At 42.2% G+C, this 21,698-nt stretch overlaps 1 protein-coding gene across 3 annotated transcripts in view; it reads left to right on the top strand.

Annotated features, from left to right (window-relative positions):
• The window catches only part of PTPRG (protein tyrosine phosphatase receptor type G), a 407,379-nt gene that overhangs the window by 316,577 nt on the left and 69,104 nt on the right, over positions 1 to 21,698 (top strand). For all 3 annotated transcript variants that reach the window (XM_083156071.1, XM_083156070.1, XM_083156072.1), the window contains one exon: positions 9,922 to 10,054. In XM_083156071.1, the coding sequence (XP_083012197.1) occupies positions 9,922 to 10,054 (133 nt within the window). The remainder of the gene's footprint in view (positions 1 to 9,921; positions 10,055 to 21,698) is intronic.

Below are 21,698 nucleotides of genomic sequence, written 5' to 3'. Positions count from 1 at the left end.
TTTCGTCTCTAATGAGACTTCATCAGGGGTTTTCTTTGTGGTTCATTAAGTGAAGATTCTTTAACATAGTAAAGTTTAGGTCGTCCTGAAGCCTTTACAAACAAATTTACGCTACAGTCACCATTGGTATCGATGTGCTAATGCTACCCTGCTTGCAAGCTATCAGTCAAAGACAGAGCGCTTATATGCCACCCACAAATGCTTATTTGACAGCTGGTAGAAGGATCTTCCATTGCATGATTTTCCGAAACGTCCAGGGATACGTAACAATGCATCCACCCTTTGAGTGCCAAGTGAATTTGTCAAAATAGGTGCGAAAACTGCCAAGCAAACCTTTTTATTCATCGTAACGACCTGTAATGTTTCCAATGTGTAGGAAATATCATCTTTTTTTTTTTTACACGTTATGTATTTGAATTTATATAACCAATGTGAGCAACCCTGACATTTTTAGTGGATATTTTAAACCTCTCACAGATGTTGGCTCTCAAAGGGTTAATGTGTTTCTGCCCATGTGCACCCTACTACTTACCGCTATTTACAGCTGTATGCGGAGACGATTCCTACGTGGTATCGGGCTCCTTCTGTGGGAAAGTAGGATTTTGAGGCTGATTTTTCAACGCGTTTGTTCATATGCAACAAGTTTTAAAACTCATGGTTTATGATGAGCAATGCACAAGCCAATCAGCTCCTAACTGCCATGTTTGAAAAATGGCAGTTCGCAATTGATTGGCTGGAGCACTATAATATGCAAAGCTTTTTAAAACTTGTGCTAAAACTCATTAATAAAACCTGTTGTCCTCGGAGATGGGTGCATTTTGGCATTTTAATGGTTTACCATCCTATCACTTTAAATGACCTCCAAGGCAGGGGTATAGCTCATTAACTCTACATTAAAAAGTGTGACAAGGAATCGCATACACTGGATCAAGATGAAGTCTTGGTCTTTATTTTTGTAGCAGGTCGCAGCATACCAGGTACACAGCACAGGCAAGTATAGTTAGAGCAAGCAGAATACAGGTAATCACAGCATAGTTCAAACTCTTCAGAAAGCTCCAGTGGCCCCTACGATAGCCCACACCCCAGCCTATCACTTGGCCAGCTATACTACCATCAGAAGCAATGACCTCCTGCCCTGGATACACTTTAATTAGGAAGCCACAGCGACCTTTAGAACCTGTCAACCGAATGGATGCCAATCATTTGGGGTTGTCCTATTGATTGTAGACTTTTTTTTTTTGTTTGTATGTCTTTAAACCAGATACTGGCATAGAGATGTAAGGTACTTATGTAATATCTGGGCTCCCGTTTTTCTTATGAGACCGCTTCTGCTCGCCACACTACGGGCACGGTGGCTCGCTGCACTCGCCACACTATATAATATGAACTCCATGTGTAGTTGGATAGTAGGGGTATGAAAAAATGGGGTGCATTTAACATGGGAGCCCAGATAATACATAAGTACGAGATATCTTATTGGTTTTCCAGGCGCTGCGCAGGTTTTACACGATGCAAGAGATCGTTCTTTGACTTCCACCATCTGAGGTGACTGTTAAAAGTTGACTCCGTTGTGCCATAGAAGATGCAGAAAAAGTGCAGATAATGTGTGTAGCTTCACCGCATCATGGCAAAACCAACACTTTCCTATTTAACTATATTTCTGTCTCAACTTTTCTCAATTTTTTGGTACAATCCTAATTTTTGTATCGCTATTTATTGATTGATTGATTGATTGATTTATTTTGGGTTGAAGCCCAAGGATTAAGGCAGAATGTCCTTGCCAGCGTAACACGTGGTTTGGTAGTAAGTTCAAGTGATGTCCTTTCTGCCTAAATGAGTCAAATATTTCATTCTGCTTGGTCTGTATATAATCTATATAATGCTGAGATGCACCCGAGATGTTCTTCCTACAAGTTGGATATAGAATGAGATAATTTGGTCTACAGCAAGTTGGTCGACAGTCAAAAGGTCGACACAAGCATTAGGTCGACAGTCAAAAGGTTGACATGGGGGTTTTCACTTTTTTTTTTTTAGCCTGAATGTCGACATGCTTAGGACACGGAATATTTTATTCTCTCACCACGCCCTAGTGGATGGTAGGGCGTGAAGTTTCGCCTGTCAGCTCATGTCGGTTTAAAAAACTGTGAAAAACCCCATGTCAACCTTTTGACTGTCAAACTAGACCATGTCGACGTAATGCTTGTGTCGACCTAATGACCTGTCTACCTAAAGCCATGTCGACCTAACAATTGTCGACCAACTTGCTGTAGACCAAATGACCGTATCCCTTGGATATTACTGTTCTCTTGCGTTCTTAGCTTCTGCAGTGGGCAGATTGTACATAACTGTATAAATGATCTACTATTCAGCAGCTGATCCTGGAACTGGTGAAACCTTACAATAAAATAATCACATTTACGTTAATAATGGGGGTTTTTTTTGGTTTGTTTTTATTTTTTGCTAATCTTCTGGCTACTTTTTGCTGGCTTGTATAGACTGTTTTATCATTGGAAAACAATATTTATAGATTTTTTTTATTTGGTTTAGGCTTTTGATCAAGTCAATTTAGCAGAGAGGATACAATAGCAATTTTTTTATAGTATACAAATGATAAAATGTTAAGGTTTGTGTTTTGTGTTCACCTTTTATGTCAGAATGGCCAGACTCCAAAATACTGTATTGAGACCTATTGAATCAATTTATGTCCCAGTGCTTGTCAACCTAGTGACGTATCCCATATAAACTTTGTAACAATTGGAGCTGTAATACACAGGGCCGCCTAGAGGGGGGAAGGGGGGTATTAAATACCGGGCCCGTGCTTGCTGGAGGGGCCCAGCGGGGGCCCTGGTGTGACTTCCCCCTCTGTCCCTCCCGGGTAGCAGCACGCACCTCTACAGCATGTGCTGTACTGACAGCAGGCTCAGCATGAGCGTCTCACGACAGCGTGAGAGCTCATGCTGAGCCTGCTGGCAGCAGAGCACATGCTGTAGGTGTGTGTGTGTGTGTGTGGGGGGGGGTCACATTAACACCCCCCTTGACTTTAGAGTGTTTTTTCACCCCCTCTAAACATTTTGGGGGCATGGCCTGATTGCATTAGGTGGCCACGCCTCCCTCAATTAGGCCACACCTCCAACATTTTACCAGGTCCCAACATACCTATCGGTGGCCCTGGTAATACAGTCAAGAACCTGGAAGAAGGGAGGGGGGCTTAGAACTTGGGAGAAATCCTCACACTTTCCTAAATGTATGATTTTGTACATTATATTGTCATTTCCCAGTCATTTATGCCTGTGCAGAGATTGACCAAAGAGAGCGCTATATTTCTGATCCTGCCGCTACACACTTCTCACTGGGAAAAATGGAAATGAGATAAAAGTGTATATAAGAATGTATAAAATGTCTGTAAATGTGTAGTAACGGAACTGGTCGGGTAGACTCTTCTCATTACTGATGAACGTGTAAGAACTTTCTATCTGCAGTGAATTCTGTATTCTGTAACCTATTGAGGTTCATAAATAAAGGTCTCAATACTTTCATCTGCTTAATGCTCTTTCATTTCAAGCATTCTCGCTCCATCTTTTCCTTTGCCGCGGGACCCTTATAGCTTTTCTTCCCGAGTCGTCATCATCCTGGGCTCATACTTCCATGCAATCACTTAATGTGACCAGGACCCACCATCTCTTATACCATGCAGCACAATACAAGTGGGCCTGAAACACCCTACTAACCCTTTGTTCATTCCGATGTCTGTAAGAAACACCAGGTAATTTAACCCTCTGAGGGGTATTAAATCCAGCGTCACGATTGTCGGGCCAGCCCGACAGCCGAGACATTGTCTATTTCTCAGCCGGCTCGACGTCTGCTCGGCAGGTGGGATTCAATGCCCCACCTGCCGAGTGCCGAATTGTTGGCGTGGCCGCAAAAAACATCTGGAAATCGTGGAGCTGCGGCCGGGAACTCGACAATTCCCGGCAGAACGGGCCCGACTGCTTGTAAAGTCAGGCCCATTTTGCCAAGATCCCTGTTCAATGCTATCTTAGAAGACCGGTGAATGAATACCCCCCTTTGAGCGGCAAGTGAATTTGTCAAAATAGGTGTAAAAATTGCCAGGCAACAATTTATTTTTTTCATCATCATGATCTGTAATGTTCAACTTACAGTATATAGGAAATATAAAAAAAAAAACATTTTTATTGGATTTATATAACAAAGCTAATTAAAGAGTTAATAAGCACCATACGGTTATACAGGTGTGGAAGTGATCCATTTTTGTGAACAATTATGGTAATTGAAAGTTCATTGGATAAACCCTTTTTGATTGTTCTATATTGACCACTCACAGCCTATTCTAAATTAACCAATGAGCAGTTATAAAGCATAGATTATTCTAACTAATCCTAAAAGATAAAAGTCAAAACAAATTACCTGTTACCGGTTTGTCATGGTAATCTAAAAGTTTTAGTAATATAAAAAAAAAAAAAGGAACGTAACACACTAGATCCAGCCTGGCAACTTTGGCTCTCCAGCTGTTGTGCAACTACAAGTCCCAGCATGCCTTGCCACCATTTTGCTGTTAGAGAATGCTAAAACTGTGGCAATGCATGCTGGGATGTGTAGTTTCACAACAGTTGGAGAGTCAAAGATTGATATCATTTTTGGTGAGGTCACCCAGCCTCCAGTGCTAGCATGCCTCGTTGATATAGTCAACATTGGGCATGCAGCACAGACAACGGGGGAAGGGGGACTGTGCTGCATGCCCCAGATGGGCTAAACTGAGCGATATTTTTTGAAAAGAAAACAGTCTAGTGTGTATGGGGCTCCACTTAAAGATGGACGCAAAATTGTCATTAAAAGGGAAAACCTAAAATACACACAATATTCTCATTGGCCTCATATACCTTGAGGACACAGTAGTTTCCATTGCACAGACCTGGTCCCCTCTATTGTCATTAAAATAACACGAAAACTAAACTTTTGGGGCTGAAGGATGAGCTTTAATAAATATTTTTTCTACACACTGTGAAATGATGAATCAGTCCGTACCACTCAGGATGGGTCTCTTTCTCTAAACCAGCACCCAACTAACTTGTGCTAACGCCGAAGTTGCCATGTTTACGAATGGCCTGTGTTTGGGGCTTCATGGCATGTTGAGAAGGTTTGAGAAGACCGTACCTCTCTCCATCCTTTTCTTTTGGCATATGTTGATTATTTTAAAGAAAAACTACATGATCACATTGAAATACTGGTATTACGATTGTCAGACAATTAAAACGGCAATCTCCTGTAACAGCAGTTTAGGCAAGAATAGTTGATCATGCATGTAGAACCACAGCCCCTCAGCATATCATGTGATGGGATGTCTCAGTTGAGACAGAGCTCTGATGGCTGTTTAAAAGCCTCTCTGCTCTCTACATAAGTGTGACATGGAACTGTGGTTGCCATGGTGGCTGAAAAACTAAATCAAAACTAAATAAATATAGTTTAAGCCAGTATTCTTTCTATAGCTTGCCAGAGTGTGTGTGTGTGTGTGTGTGTGTGTGTGTGTGTATTCTTTCTTTATGGGATGGCTGCTTTAAAGCTGTCACTCTCTACTCCCCTTCTTACTCCTTTTCTGTCCTCCTTCAGTAAGTAAATTTAGCCTCATATTCTTGTTATGGAAATGTGGTTAGTGCAGGAGTTAAATATACATTACAAATTAATGGCAGCATGTCTAACTTTTACAGCCTTATTTATTAACACTAATAAAAACTCTTTCATTAGAATGTCACAAAAAATTAGCACATGGCGCCATTTCAACTATATATAGCCATTTTTAACAGCCAGCTACAATTCTGAATTTCTAATTCCTGAAGGAACGCAATCACATTTTTATCAAGTATCATTTTAAACCATTGCGGAATCTAAATTTCATGCGGTTATTTATTAATTCTAATAAGTCACAGAAGATTTTTCAGTAAGTGTTTGTTAATGGGGGAAGCAGTTATCCCTAGGTGGAGCGGACTTCCTGTCCGTAGCCTTACGGAAGCATAGTACATATGAAACTGCATCTGTTTTTTGTTCTGATAACGTATCTAGGTTTCATGTTGAATCAAATTTTATTTTAATTTGTAGCGTCGTGTTTTGTGCTATTGTTGGTTATGTTTTAATGGTGGTGTATGCTATATGTTATTTCTTACTGAACCAATTTGTTATGGTGTTATTTGCTATTCACTGTGCATTACATAGAACAGCAGGCTCTGAAGCTAGTAGTAAATGACCCAGCTTGCCATTCCAGCCTTAGCCTGCAGGGGGGGCACGCAAGGACTTGTAGTTCCAGAATAACTAGCAAGCCGCAGGTGCATGGATGGGGAACCTTTGGCCCTCCATCTGTTGTTGAACTACACATCCCAGCATGCCCAGCTACAGTTTTGCTATTTGCCCATGCTAAACCTGTAGCAGGACATGCTGGGATGTGAAGTTCAACAACAGCTGGTTTCTCATCCCTGATCTAGTAAAACGCTGGTAACATCGCATATTAAGATTGAGAAGTGGGGGTCAAAATGATAGATCGGTAAAAGTACTCCCTAAAGTAAGTTTTAATGAATGTTAGAAGTTTGTGGTTGCACGTTTTTACCATGGCAATGTCCAGCTTTGCCAGCAGGGTGCACAAATGTAACTTATGAACAGAGAAGTGATGTCATTGCCTCACAAGCGATGACATCACAGTTAATACATTTAGTAACACTGCTTGTGTAGTATAGTCTGTATTAAGGGATATCCCTGTGTCTTGCGTTCCTGCCACACTTGAGATTCATGGAGCTGCAGACTGCTTTACACCATGTCCACATAAGCGTTTCCTCATGCTTCATCGGCATAGAGCAGGACAGGCCAACCTGTGGCCCTCCAGATGTTGCGAAACTACATGTTCCAACTTGCATTGCCACATTTTTCCTATAGGAGCATGCCAAAATTGTCAGGGCATGCTGGGACTTGTACAGTAGTTCCACAACATCTGGAGGGCCACAGGTTGAAGACCCATGGCATAGAGGTTCTCCTAGCTCCATGTGGACAGAGCTGATAAGAGTGGCCCCGAGTTTGCATTGTATTTTTCCCATCTCCTTTGTGGCCTATATATCGCTGTTATCTATAGAGGAGGCACAGAAATCAGCAGGTCTCTCTCTCTCTCTATTTGAATGCATTTGAGAAAATGCTCCTGTCAGTGAGCCGATCTGTACAGAGCCAAAGCTTTTGTTGCCGGAACGCTGCACTTAGACTATATACTTTAGTGTAACAAAGTCCATTAATAATCAAACAACTGTCACCCAGAGTCCAAACCTTGTGTGTACAGTCTTTCTCTGTTGTACCCAATTCCTATTGCATTTAACATGTGTTTGTGTTTTAGATATTCGTAATTGTTGTACCTGTCTTTCTCTGTAAATGTATGTCTATCTCCATGTTCACAGCGCAACAACCTAGGGCTCTTCTGCAGTTGTGGGTTCTCGAGTTTGTCTTTTCCTGGTGCTGATGTTCCATTCACTGTTCAAAAATATGTATTCTAGAACCATGAACTAGGGTTGGCTTTAGTTCCCCCCCGAAAACCACTACCATTTCCTGTTCTATGGGCATAACTTCCTGGGGAACTTTGAGACTTTTGGGGTCTTTTTGGTATAGCAAACCTTTTAAAGAAGACCAGTAAAGATATTGCCAGTAGCAACCATTCAGGTTATCATGCGTGGGTTAATTCTGCTGCTATGGTAATCTCCACCACATTTCCTGTTTTACAAGATTTGATACATATATCCCTTTTGTGTTGTAGATTTGACCCAATTGCATCCTATGATATGCTCTATTTCTGTTAGTAGTTCCCCAGGGTGCCAGGCCTAGAGAGCACTGACAAAGTAGTCAGGGCTCCACTTCCCTTTCTTGAACACCTGGAGTGCCCGGAAGACCGGTGTCTGCGGCACTACCCTACCTCTACATTGCTTTAAGAGAAATGTGATGTTTGATAATGTCAAATTTATACTTTATAGACTCCTGTCCAAACCCCCTTTCTGTCTGGGCCCGGATCTGCAGTCCCCACAGTCCCCCCCTGATGGCTGCCCTGGTTTCACTCATGACTGTAACAGCTGAATCGGGTCGCTTTGCCCCACACAACATTAGGGATAGGTTTACTAAAGCTTCTGAAAATAAAAAGTGGTGGTGTAGCCCATAGCAACCAATTCTATTCGGTCTACTGTTTTCCAGGATGCAATATAGAAAAAAAAAACACATTTAAATATGTATTAAATAAAAAAATAAAAAACTATAATTATATGTAAATAAAAATGCATTTAAATATATATTAAATATGAAAGTCCTAAAAGCGGTCACTGAAACTGGTATTTGAATTTCACTTAATTAATTCATATTAATTACCTTCCGTTCATGCCCATTATCTGCAGTGTATATAGTATGGATATAAAGGTGCCTTTTTTTTTTTTTTTTTTTTTTTTGTACTTTCTTTTTTATTTTATTTTTATTTGCTTTGCCTATTTAGTGTTTTTTTTGCTTTTTCCTACTTTTTTTTTCTCATTACTCGCTGTTTAAACGCCGTAGAGGAGGTGGAGGGTCAGTAAGCACATTTACAAGACTAATAATATACCAAGCAGCCAGTGGGATCCCCACGATCCTACTGGTATTGAACAGGAGTATAGCAGAAGCCCCAATTAGCATTACGTCCAAGCTGCCTAGCACGGTAAACTGAATAAGCACACTAATTACCCAAACTTTATGAAAGAGGACCCCTCCGAGAGGTCATGGGTCCTCTTTAATAAAATAAGCCCTGCACACAAAGGTTCAGTAACGCAAAGAATCCAATCTGATGTTTGCTTTCATTTGCTAAATGAAGCTGGTTGCTATGGATTACAACACATTCGAGCACTTAGCACCAGTTTATTAAATATGCCCCACTGTGACTTCCCCTTCACATCCCTGTATGATAATTGCACTGAGCCGTGTCATGTTACATTAGACACTGCCATACTAATTAATTTCTGGAAGTGTCTAAAAGTCAGCTTTCGCCTCGGTTGAAAATCCTCCGTAACCCTGTGCATCTCGCTGATTATCCCCTGCAAGACTTGTCTTTTAAAGGGCAGAATCTGTAGCTGCTGATAACTGGCCTAGATTTGCACACGGAATGATCCCACGCTGACCTGTCACCGCTGCCTTTCCCGTTCCTCTGTATGGTCTGACCGATGCGGATCCCCGCCACTTCTCTGGTTCTCCTATATTTGCTTGTATGAAGGATTCTGCAGTCTTGCTGTGTTACATCTGGTTGTGTAATGAATGCATTGGTGATTCATAACGAATCTATAATAGACTTCCTCTTTAATAATGGTCATTGTAGATGTAATGGAGATCTCCCTCATGTCGAGGCTATTTCATGCGAGAACCCAGGTGCCCAAATGTTTGTGGAAAATATTTGTTTGACGATCACTAATATACATGTCCTTATAATGACTGTAATGTGTCCTGCAAATGCTCCAAGATCTGCTAACAATACTGAATGCAATTATTGTTTCTTGCAATCTGTCATCTGTTGTCTGAACTATGTACTGTTTAGATTTGCTGTTCATCCATTAAACGCAGCCAAATCCAGATTTCATCAGATCGCCTAATGCGGCGAAGATCCCAACCTGCTTGTAGGCAGGCAAAAGGTATAGAGTTGTGGGTGGGGAGGGATCTTCTCCGTTAAAGAATAAGGAGACACCCAGGTTGGACAAGTCATGACGTCCTAGCCATGCATATTTGGTGAGCTACATTATGGTGTGTTGGATTTATTTTGGCGTTTGTTGCGTTAAATCTAACTGTACTCAACAAGGAGGGGATGTGGGGAGAGTTGCTGTTTATTGAAGAGCCGTCTTGTTTGTTTATATGTTTATTTGTTATAACTTTACTTGACAGATGACCAGTATAACTCCAGTATGGCAAGCCGTCCTTCTCCCAGCAAGATGGAGTGGATAGTACCACTGATGGTCGTTTCCGCTTTAACGTTCTTCTGCTTGATTCTGCTGATTGCCGTTCTGGTCTACTGGAGGTGAGTCTTTAAGTTTCCTGCAAAATCGCTACATGATTTTTATGATAACCTACATTATATGCTCAATGGATTATTGTGTGTGTTTCTATGGTTATTAAAAATTGTGCCAAGGCTGCAAGTGGGAGTACAGGGCATGACTTGTAATATCCCATCTCTGTATATTTGAATAACATGGTACTCTGTCAACTACACACGTGTTCCTGATGAAGTTATGCAGTTGCCACCTGTAATGCAGATATTAGGCCGGATTGCCGATGTTGCACTTGAGTGACAATCGGCCATCTGTGACTGCATCCATTACTGTAGTCGCCGGCAGCAGCTCTTTACATGGAGAGATTGACAGTCGGGGATGGTTTGGGAAGGTGTCTAAGTGTCAACAGAAACGCAGACATGTTGTGGCAATTTTTGTGCTGATGAGATCCTGTACAGAGATGAAATGGCTGCAAACTTTCTTGACTTGTAGATACATTGCAACAGTTTATTATAGGAATGCTAGCTGGCTAAAGAGTACAAGGTGGTGAAAGTTTTCCTGCTTCTGCTGCGCTCTTGTGTACCTGTTGGCAGTGGACAGGTAGATGAGAGCTTAGGGAGATCTAACCAAGGAAAGAAGAAAATAGGTAGTTGGATCTGCTGTTAAGGAATGCCTGAGAGAAGTCTCCTGTTGTCAGGGTCGCTAATTAGTCCACCTGTGAAACAAGAGATCATAATAAGATTCCTGGAGAGCAGTGGTTCCCAAACTTTCTTGAATCACAGCACCCTGGAGTAACAGCATTTTTTTTACAGAGCCTCTAGGATAAATGTTTGTTTATTGATAAATTATGGAAAAAAAATATCAAGTAAATGTGTCTCTGTCATCCTTGGGGTAATTTAGGTGGTGGTTAACAGTTGTGCTTCTGTTTAGCCACATGTTTTGTGATTGGCTGCCACTAGCGCTGGTTTTCCCGGTCACTTTGACCATAAATAATTTGATTTCGTCCTGGGCTACCAAACTGAGACACCAACAGCACCCAGTTTGGGAATCAGACCCATAATACACAAGTGGTTGTTCATAACTGAACATTGCTGTGTATTCCTAAACTAATCTGATTTACTATGTACAATTGGCGCATTAGCCTGTCAAATTAGGGCTCTCCCACTTGCATGTAGAAAAAAGCTATCCAAATGAATCAGTGATACCATGGTGGCCTGGCTGATGTCAGCGATATCCAGGCTGTGAACCTTTTTGCTTTAATATGCAGATGTTGGTAAAGTGTAGAACTAGCTTATATATTTCCCACATCAGATTTAGCCAGAGCCGGAGGGAGTATTTCCTGAGAATTAAGTATAGTATTTTCATTTTTGATTTAATATTTCTTGACTCTCTGCCAGGGTAAAGTATAATGTGTGTCTAAATCGCTCCGGCATTCAAATTTCCAGAACTAATTTAAATGTCAACTTTTCCCCCCTGTGTTGGGCGTGAGCTGCGGCGATGTAGTCTAACATGTCATTCCGCTCAGTCAGCTGTGATTAGGGCCCTTTTTGAGCGGTTTTCCTTTGCATCTGGCTTGGCATTTAGAGTTTGTTGTGACTTCTGAAGCAGGCAGCGATATCCAGCAATTTTGCTGCGTTTAAAGTGCTCATTTTGACTTTTCCTTCTCTGTAACACGTATTAATTACTCCTGCTTGTTTTCATTGGCAGATGAAGGTTAATATGAGACATGGCTGATGAGTTCTATACATACAGTCAAGTACACCTTGTTCTTAGTAGCGAGTAATATTATCGGTGCTTATTTTTTAATTATATTAATAATGTCCATTGTAAATGTACACCCTTGATAAATGCTTTTATTAAATCTCAAAGCAGCAGTCTCTTTCCCCAGCCTCTGGCTGAGGGGCTCACAAAGCACTCCTGTGCAGGTTGGTACCACCCCACAGCGCATAAACACTATGGATTAACTTTTTTTTCTTTTTTGGGAAGGGGCGTGGTTACACCTCTGTGATAAGACCACATCCCTATGGCCCTGATCATAGTGGCCCGCCCCCACCCTCTCTTGCAAAACTGTGCAGCAGGAGGTGGGTGATTGATGACGTTATCATTGCTGCAGAATACAAAGAAAGTTTAAGAAACTTTGGTGAATGTCCATCTTGCACCACAATAATGACCCCGAACACCAGAAAAAATGTTAAGAGGGGCTCTGTGACGACCTCTGAATGGCCTAGTAAATACCTTGATCTCAATCCAGTCAAAAATGTGTGGAACTATTTAAAGATTGGATAGGACAAACCTCGTGTGGAAAAATCTGAAGAACCTGCCTCGACAATGGCCCGTAATCACATATACACAATGTGCGCATCTGCGCCCTAACTACACCAGAGACTGTTGTTTCTGCTAGCGGTAACTTCTGTAAAATAGTAAAGTGTGGGGATTAAATAATATTAAAAATATAAATTTATATCAGTATTTTGGTTTTGTACTAAAAATATCCCAGGACAACCTTTCCGTGGGAGGTTTTTAGTAGGTTTACTGAATGGTTTCAGGACGTTATTTTTTGCATCATTTCCCAAAAATTTTTAATCGACTTGCTGTTCTCATTTCTCCAATTCCCTACACAGAAGCTGCTTTGTACACGGTAAATTACCTAATTTAGGACATGCCCTGTATTATGTTTTTCTTAGGCCTAATAATAAAAAATGGTCGGTCTGTAAGGTAAATACAGGTACAGATAGATCGTTAACGGTAAACCGTACTTTAAACCCTAATCCTTATTAGAAACTTATTTTGCAATAATTCATGTTCACTCATTTAGTGGACATGTTGCTTACGAGTCACTTGGAGGCAGCCATTTTGTGCTGACCCAGTTTCCAATATTCATCCTTAGAAATGGCCTTTCCCTAACCAAACCCTACACTGGGCGATAATGCCTGACCTCAGGTTCATATTCCAATATGGCTCTAGACATTGGTGGCCAGATGACTTTAGACTTAGCCATTCTCTTCTAGGGCTACTTTCTACCCACATTGTAGCCTGTTAATGGATTTAGCAGAGGAAAAAAACAGATTTACTTTGTGACTTTTGTAAAGAATATTCAGTAAAACAAAAGGTCCTAAAATTACTAGACCAGGGTCCTCAAAAATTAGCATTAGCACTAGCCTTGACCTTTACACTCAGACCTTTGAAAGATCTTCGAATTTGACCCCATAATACTTTGCTGTTCCGTTGGTTTTGTTGAGACACACACACACGCTTACACACAGAGCAGTGACCACCGAGGTACATAGCGGTTAGATTTAGCCAAGTTTGACGAGAGATAAATTATTAACCAGGTTTTTTTTTTTTTTTTATAAATTATTTATTGAGTTTTCAAAAAGTTATAACAATCATCAAAACTCCAGTATTCAGTTCGTTGACATGTCAAGCATGTTATCATTTAAGTAAGGTTCAGTACAATGTAAATAGCAAGACCCATCTTTAACCGTCACTTTTGCAGGTTCTGTTGGAAAAGATGACAGGTGTTGAGCTCTCCTCCAACCATTACTTTATCTCCCCCACAATATAGGCCGGATGTCTTTGAGCCATCACTAGTTGATAGATCGCATTCTTGTGACTATCGTCCAGCCCACAATATGCCAGTCTCCACGCCAGTGAATGTGTAGTTGGCACTCACCCAATCACATGAGTCCTGCTGGAATGTAAACCTCATTAGCAGACCAGCGGAGCTTACACCCAGATGACATAGTTGCTGCATTGTATTACGCCGACTTCAGGCATCGAAGTCCCTTCATGAAATTTTTGATAGCCTGTGCTGGAAGCTAACGATCACTGTAACGATTTTTAGCGGAAGTCTTTAATGATCCTCACCAGCGACGCACGTACGCATGTCTGCCACCGTTCTGTCTCTGCTCCAGTAAATCAAGGTGTTTATGCAGTGCTAATGTGTTTACATCCAGAAAGGATATTTAGAGAAACACAGCTGCAGCTGCTAAGATAGAGGGACAAGTGCATAGCAAGTATTTCCACGCCGCACAGCCTCTAAGAAGTTCTGAATCCCTCTGATCTGCCACTCGGAGCCGGGGAGTCACCGCGGTTCTCACAAATCACCTCTCAGCCAGCTGCTGCCGTTTGGATTTCCCTGTGCAGTTTATATGATGAAATATGAGATTCAGGCGTATAACTGATTCTCCTCTTCTCTTCAATCTGAGAGTTGCTATCAAATCATTTTTTGAATGCAAATGACTCTAGTAACGGTATAAAGGGAAAGGAGGTTCCCAGGTGACTGGAAGATGCAGAAGGTTCTGGGCTAATAGTCTGCTAAAATATTAGGATCCAGGTTCCCTCCCGGTTCCCACTCAGATGTTATACTGCCCTCAGGATACCGGCATATGGCATAATTTGCATATTTTGCCCCACAAATACTTTTACTAAATTAGGTAACATTGCGAGGATTTTAAATAACGTGGGGCCAAACGTGGAGGTTTTTTTTAAAAGGGGCAATCACATTTTTTAGGCAAAACGGCTTGTAAGTGATTGTCCTTTAAAAAACACATTAGGAAGCATCCGAACTGTGAGGCTTATACATCTGACCCATTAGTGAGAAATATCCGCCAACTGACGAGTATCGGAAATGGGAAAGCCAGGGGGAGGATGTGACCAGGGGCTGACATGAAAAGTCTGCAAAAGTCCAGTGACTTAGAATGAAGCATTTGGGGGTCTCTATGTACTAAGCCTTGGAGAGAGAGAGATAAAGTATCAGCCCATCAGCTCCTAACTGCATGTTACAGGCCATGTTTGAAAAATGGAGAGTTGGTTAGTACCTGATCACTCTCATACCAGTCACCAATCTTTCTGTTTATCATTCTTTATTATATAAGTGCCAACAGTACACTCTTTTTTTCCCCCTTTCTTTCTGCTTCTGAGGGTTATATATATTTTTTTACCTATATGTGAAAATTCTTCTTTTTAGATCAATTTTTTTCTTTATTTAAACTGTATTAGTCTATGTAGACCAGTGATGGCTAACCTTGACACTCCAGCTGTTGTTGAACTACACATTCCAGCATGCCCTGCATCAGTTTTAGCATGGCAAAATCGTAAAACTGATGCAGGGCATGCTGGGATGTGTAGTTCAACAACAGCTGGAGTGTCGAGTTTAGCCATCACTGATGTAGACACTGTCTATCTAACAAGCCACACCCAGCTGGGTCATGTGGGATCAGTTCAACGGGATGCGGTCAATTTGCCGGCGGTCGGGATCCCGGCGTTCAGAATCCCGACACTGGAATCCCGACTGCCGAAATCCCGAAACTTTCTCCCTCTGTGGGTGTCCACGACACCCATAGAGGGAGAATAATATAGCGTGCCGAGCGCAGCGAGGCACCGGGCCCGCTGCGTGGCGAGCGCAGCGAGCCCGCAAGGGGGGGCGATCCACATCCCCCCCCATGTCGGGATTCCAGTGTCGGGATTCCGACCGCCGGGATCCCGACCGCCGGGATTACATATCGGATCCAGTTCAACAGATACTGGCCCAGCAAAGCCGTAAGTCAACCAGCGCTACTGATTTTTGAAAGCTTGGTAAATTGTGGCAATACCAAGTTAATTCTGTGTGTGTATATATATATGTGTGTGTGTATATGTATATATGTGTATATATATAATATATATAGTATTAATATGGCCACACTCACCCAGTCTGCCCTCTATGCAGTAGTAAAGTGGCACCTTAATTAAACAAAGGCCAACAGCAACCATTTACTAAAACGCTTGTTTATAAAAGTGTAGATGTTGCCCGTAGCAACCAATCCGATTCTTTGGTACTTGCTCATCTTTGCAACCACTGTTTACGCCATTTACATTAGCCGCTTTCAGTATAGAGTCATCATCCCTTCGCGGGCTCACTTCGCTCGCCACAACCTTACTAAATGTAAACAGTGATGGCGTAGTCCCAGGGTGGTGCGCAGTACGCTATGTAAGTTCTATAGCGTAAGCGGTGGCCGGAAAGATGAGGAAGTACCGATTCTTATTGATCTAGCACCTTCCAAAGATAATCAATAGAATCTGGTTCTCCACTTCTATAATCCCGCATCTTAGTAAATATACCCCGTACTGACCCCATCCTCACCTTATGTATGTGAGAGTTCACAGTATTGAGTTGCTTTTGCTTATTGAGGTTTCTGGCACCTCCATTTGGCAATGTCACATGTACAGTAGAACAGTTCCTTCTCCATGATCCTCTTACCACTAGGGGCGCTGTCACATTGACATTTCAGTGATATTTTAAATAAATCAGCCAAGCAAACAAAATGTCAGCTTCTACCTTTGTTAATGAATGCACTTATGTTGACAAATAGGGTTGTCTCCTGGAATAATCTCCCACGGTTATATTCATTTGCCATTTTCTTACGTGACATTTTAGAGGCATCATTTCTGAAAATGCGATTTATATTCTAATGGGATCTTAGTGGCAGATACGTCCATCACTATTCATTAGTGTATGAACGGAGCTGCGAATATGTTGAAATGTTTATTGTTAATGTATAATGTATATAAGCCTGAGTACTGAATATGAAATGCTCAGCCATTCTAGTTACTGCTGGTTGATAATACCCCTTTCACACCACTGTGACGGGACGCACCCAGGAGTATGTATTATCCCTCGTGTATACCTCCTTCACATTGAAAAGCTGTGTGCGGTCGGACCTGGCTGAGACCCCTTTCAGACCATTGGGTCCAGCGCTCCTTATTGTCAGGTAGATGACATCACTGGGAACGTGCCAAGCCAGCGCTTGAAGAGGAGATGAACTCCAAGCGGCGGGTCTTCCTATGCGGTGAAAGGGTGCCAGTTGCACCGACCTGACCCATTCTCACTGCACTGCTAACTGGGTTGAACCCTTGTTCAACCCTTGTTTAACCATGTCTATTGGGTGTAAATACAGGGTTACTATTAAAGAAATATACAATACATGGATGTGGAGTACATATATGTAAGTTGCTATGACTAAGTTACAAAAGTTTTATGTGTGAGCCTTTTGTCACAAGACAGATATCAATACAATAATCTAATCTGTTTCAAACACACCAGAGCCTGTCCTCATCGCAACAGCTGCCGTAATGCGTTGCTTCAGATCGTTTACACTTACAGGAAGTGGCGGAGCATAAAAAATTACAGCCGGGGTGAAAGTTTTTATGCAGCGGTTTGTGGGGTCTGCATTGTTTGACCGGCCATTGCGTCATGTAAGCAAAACGGCTCCAAGTGTAAATGACCTGAAGCCGTGATGGAGGTGATTCTCTATCTAAACAGTAAACTGGCTAATCGCTTGGAATCCTGCTGTAGATGGGTTAATAAGATATATTTTGTTAACTTTTACGCAATCCCAGCTGTTTCGGAACCTGCACTGCTCCTGCGGAAGGGCGTCTCGGGATATTTTTATTAATAAATGAAAATATCAGCGTCAAAATCGAATGTTGATAATGGCGGCAAAGCTGTGATGAGTAATTATTAGTCCCCTATGTAAAATAATTACAATCAATGAGGTCTGTGTCTTACACTAAGCATAGTCTGCAGAATAGTGCAGGCAACATGGAGGCGGGCAGGAGTGTTGGGGCAGTAATCTGAGTGCCGACATACATGGCATGATTGGAGTCGGGTAAAAAACTGATCGGGGCTATGGGATCGATTTGATAACCAAACAATACTTATATTAGCCATTTTAAGGTTGTGGGCAATTATCTTTCAATCTGTTTGGGTGGCTGGGTGCATGATTGTCATTTTATGTATGACCATCTTAAGAAGGATATTCATTCCAGCGTCACGACTGCCGGCTAGCCAGTCCTGTTCTCGGTCGGCTTGGCAGGTAGGATGCAATGTCCCGTCTGCCAAGCGGTGAAAAGAGGGCGTGGCTGCGAGAAACGGATGGAAATCATCGAGCTGCGGCCGCGAGCTCGACCATTCCCAGTCTTTATCGGCAGAGCAGGCACGTCTGTTTGTGAAGTCGGGCCCGTTCTGCCGAGACCCCTGTTCAATGCTGTCGGGGAAGACGGCATTGAATAGGGTCCTGCCGCTATTTCCCCAGTTTGAAATAGCGGCGGGGGATTGAGTACCCCCCCATGTCTGTTTAGGTCAGTGATGGCTAGCCTTGACACTCCAGCTGTTGCTGAACTACACATCCCAGCATGCCCTGCTACAGTTTTACTATTTGGCCATGCTAAATCTGATGCAGGGCATGCTGGGATGTGTAGTTCAACAACAGCTGGAGTGTCAAGGTTAGCCATCACTGGTTTAGGATAAAAATAAAACATTGTTCCAAGCTATCATGTTTCCACCTTCTTGTAGCTGTTCTCTAAGTAAAGTCCTTTTGTATCTTGTAATTGTTAGGCCGGATCAGTCCAGATATATAGGAACTGTCAGCCTTAACACCTTCTTTACTGCATGTGCCCTGGCCGCGCACAATGAATTGTCTGTCTGCGCCCGATACCATCTCCCGAAGCTGCTAATTGATGAGCTGCTGCGGGGAAAAACATCTACATCAAACCCAGAAACAGACATCCAATTTCATAAGCCAATTGAGAGACACTGCATTACATGTACAATTAAATTCCCAGCTCTCCCGTGACCTCTATTAAAGCAGCATTGGCTCCGCCGACCCTTCTGAGGCTCTGGAACATAAATTGTATGCGCGCCCTGGCTCCCCATTGTCATTCATTACTGGGTGAATAGCAGCGGTGTTAAATTCCCAGTGCCAAGAGCAGTTCTGCTGCCCATTAATCTAAGGCAACATCCACCGTCTCATCAATATATTTACTTATATGGTCTGTCTTCGGTGACTCCGTAAGCCGATTGTCTGGGAAGATTAAGAGAACCCAGTCGGGTGCGATCCACAAACTGAAGGAGAAGCTACAGTCGCGGGGGCACTTCTCTTTTAGGAATACCCCTGTCAGATGATTATTTATCTGTGTCCATAAACAGCCGCCACTGTCTGCTGATCGGCTCTGTAGAGTCATTGGGGTATATTTACTAAAGCTACTAAAAATGACAAGAGGGGATGTTGTCTATAGCAACCAATCAGATTCTATAATTTTCTAGGATGCAATAGAAAAATAGACGGTGCTTGTTTCCTAGCATGGCGGCAGTCTTGGGTCATCACATACCTTAAGTTAAGGTACTGTATGCGATGGACGCGACGACGCGATTTTTTGGCTATTTTTAGCCTTTTCCCCCGACACTTAAAAAATCGCATCCATCGCATGCCTTAACTTAAGGTATGCAATGCAACCGACGCGATTTAACATTGAATGCATTGTATTGTGCTGCATTGCCAGCACTGTGTGTTGACCGATCTGTCAGGGCCAGTGTTCTCCGTGCTGGATATCGCTATGCCCCTACACACAGAGCGATGTACAGATGGAACCGCTCATGTCAGAGCTGCTTCTGGTGATAGAATCGCCATCCGACGGACGGGGGTACGCACACAAGACGCTCGCACGCCCTTGTTCCGACGGAGCCCTCAGTCTCTCGCCCATGGCCCCCCCGCACTCCCCCTAACCCTGCCCATCTCCCTGAATCGGAGATGGGCAAGGATTCTGCTCCCCGCTCCTGAGTGACTGGGACGGGCAAGCGTGTGAGACGCTCACGCATCCCCGTCAGATGGAGCGCCTCCATCTGTAGGGGCATTTTCTGAGTGATGTACTATAAAATAATGCAAAATACAATCAATGGCGCTGTAAAGGACAGCGCTTTCCTATCCAGGAGTTACCTTCCTGGAAACAAATTGGCATATACAAAAAATATAATCGGAAAAAGCGCCCACTGTTGGGGAACAATGCTTACGTTCCACGACTGATTCCCTCGTCCACTTTCCTCCAATATGGATATATATAAAAAACACAATATAACAAAAAACAATGTGTAGTCCTGTTTATATGAAAGTTTAGGGGTTTCCAGGGCCAAATACAATATTTCTCCTCTTCCCTTGTGTTTATGCAGCTTTTAGAGGTTCACCGCATGTCATCAAACATCAGAGGATGGACGTACATGTATGCATATAATGAGAGATTTTAAAACACATCAAGGTATCTTTTAAGTAATTGCTCTTACTTGTATGCTTACATTCGTATGCATTTGGATCCTCACGTCAAGGTATCTTTAAAAATGGACGTACTCCCAGGTGTTTTCCATTAAAAAAAAAATTCTTTACTATAAAACACAATTCCAATGGTAAAAAAGCTGTACTGTATATCTCAGTCTCTATGTTTTACATAAGACCCATCCCTGGGAGACTATAGATGTTATAAATACCCGGGAATGCTCACCAGTTCTGGAGATCAATAGTAAGGGACATAGCCTGGACATAAAATGTGAAAAGGCAACACCGCTCCGACGCGTTTCGACCAACAGGTCTTTTTCAAGGTGGTCTACTGTATTGTAGTAATGGCCTGACTTTTCTTCGTGCGTAGGCCCCATAATTCACGGTTTTATTTTTTTTACCTACTTGTTAGACACTTGTTAGTGCATTTATAGTTAGTTCTGCTTTTATGAACATATGTTTTATGTATTTTTGGAGGTAGCGTAAAACATAAAAAAAAAATTAACCCTTTAAATGCCAACTTTGCTGTGAGAGACGAGCAAAAATATCTCCTAAAAATGCCTGCGTCACTCACAGCAACTGTTCTTTGTTTGGCACACTGTTTAACAAAACTTCAGCTAATTGACTTCTGATCATGTGCCGGGAATAAATAAAACGATTCATATTCCTCGACTTCCACCCTGGCATTTTTAGAGGATATTTTGCACATCTTTCAGACCAGTGTTGCTTCTCAAATGGTTGAGTATATCGCAGTCCTTTAAATTTGCTTTTTATAAATGTAATGTATTGGATAAATATGTCGTACGTAAATAAACCGGTCTTAAAAGAGCAAAATGCAGCAGGTATAGCTTTCCTATACGAAGCGTTGACATGATGCTCCGTGCCAACTCTTACCCCGGCGTTCCGCTACAGATATTTACATGAGGATCAGAAAGGTTTGTGTTCTGCATTTTGTTATCCCCATTTGTGTACTGTCAGAGGCGTTTGATGTCTGCACTCTTCACCTCTACCCAGAATGCGCCGTCCTTATTTATTTTAGGAAAAGCCTCACTACAAATCCTTCATTGCTATCGGGTGTAAGTTAAATTGAAGCTCTGCTCCCAAACTACCGCTTATAAATTGGACTTGGTTGACTGCTGGCTGTGCCCACAGGGCAGTGAGCGATCGTCACAGTATATATTTTTATTCCGAGCTGGAAACATCCTGCTAATAATGAAACGAAACACATTTAGCAAGTAAACACAAAGCCGTGAATTAAAGAAAAAAAATCATTAAGGCCTGATAATAGCGAAATAAAAGCAGAGCCATAAATTGAGCACCGTGCCGCGCTGCGCCGTTTTAATCCAACTTTTCCACTTTGTTGCATTATGCATTTTTAAGACTATACCTTGTAGGCTGCAGAATCCTTTCACATCACATTAAACGTCTGGCCAAGATTTATTGGCGCAAGCATCTCCGTAATCGTTTCTGCCATTCATCCCTTATTGAGAGACCTGTGAAGCCTTTTAGTATTCTGGGTTGGGAGTTCGTTATTCTTATGTGTGAAACTTTGAGCGCCGGCGGATTATTCATTTTAAATTGTGATTCT

Source organism: Crinia signifera, chromosome 8 (genome assembly GCF_055691185.1).
Source record: "Crinia signifera chromosome 8, ASM5569118v1, whole genome shotgun sequence".
NCBI classification, from domain to species: Eukaryota; Metazoa; Chordata; class Amphibia; order Anura; family Myobatrachidae; genus Crinia; species Crinia signifera.
Note: the sequence above shows the minus strand (reverse complement) of the source record. Positions and strands in the feature narration are given on the sequence as shown.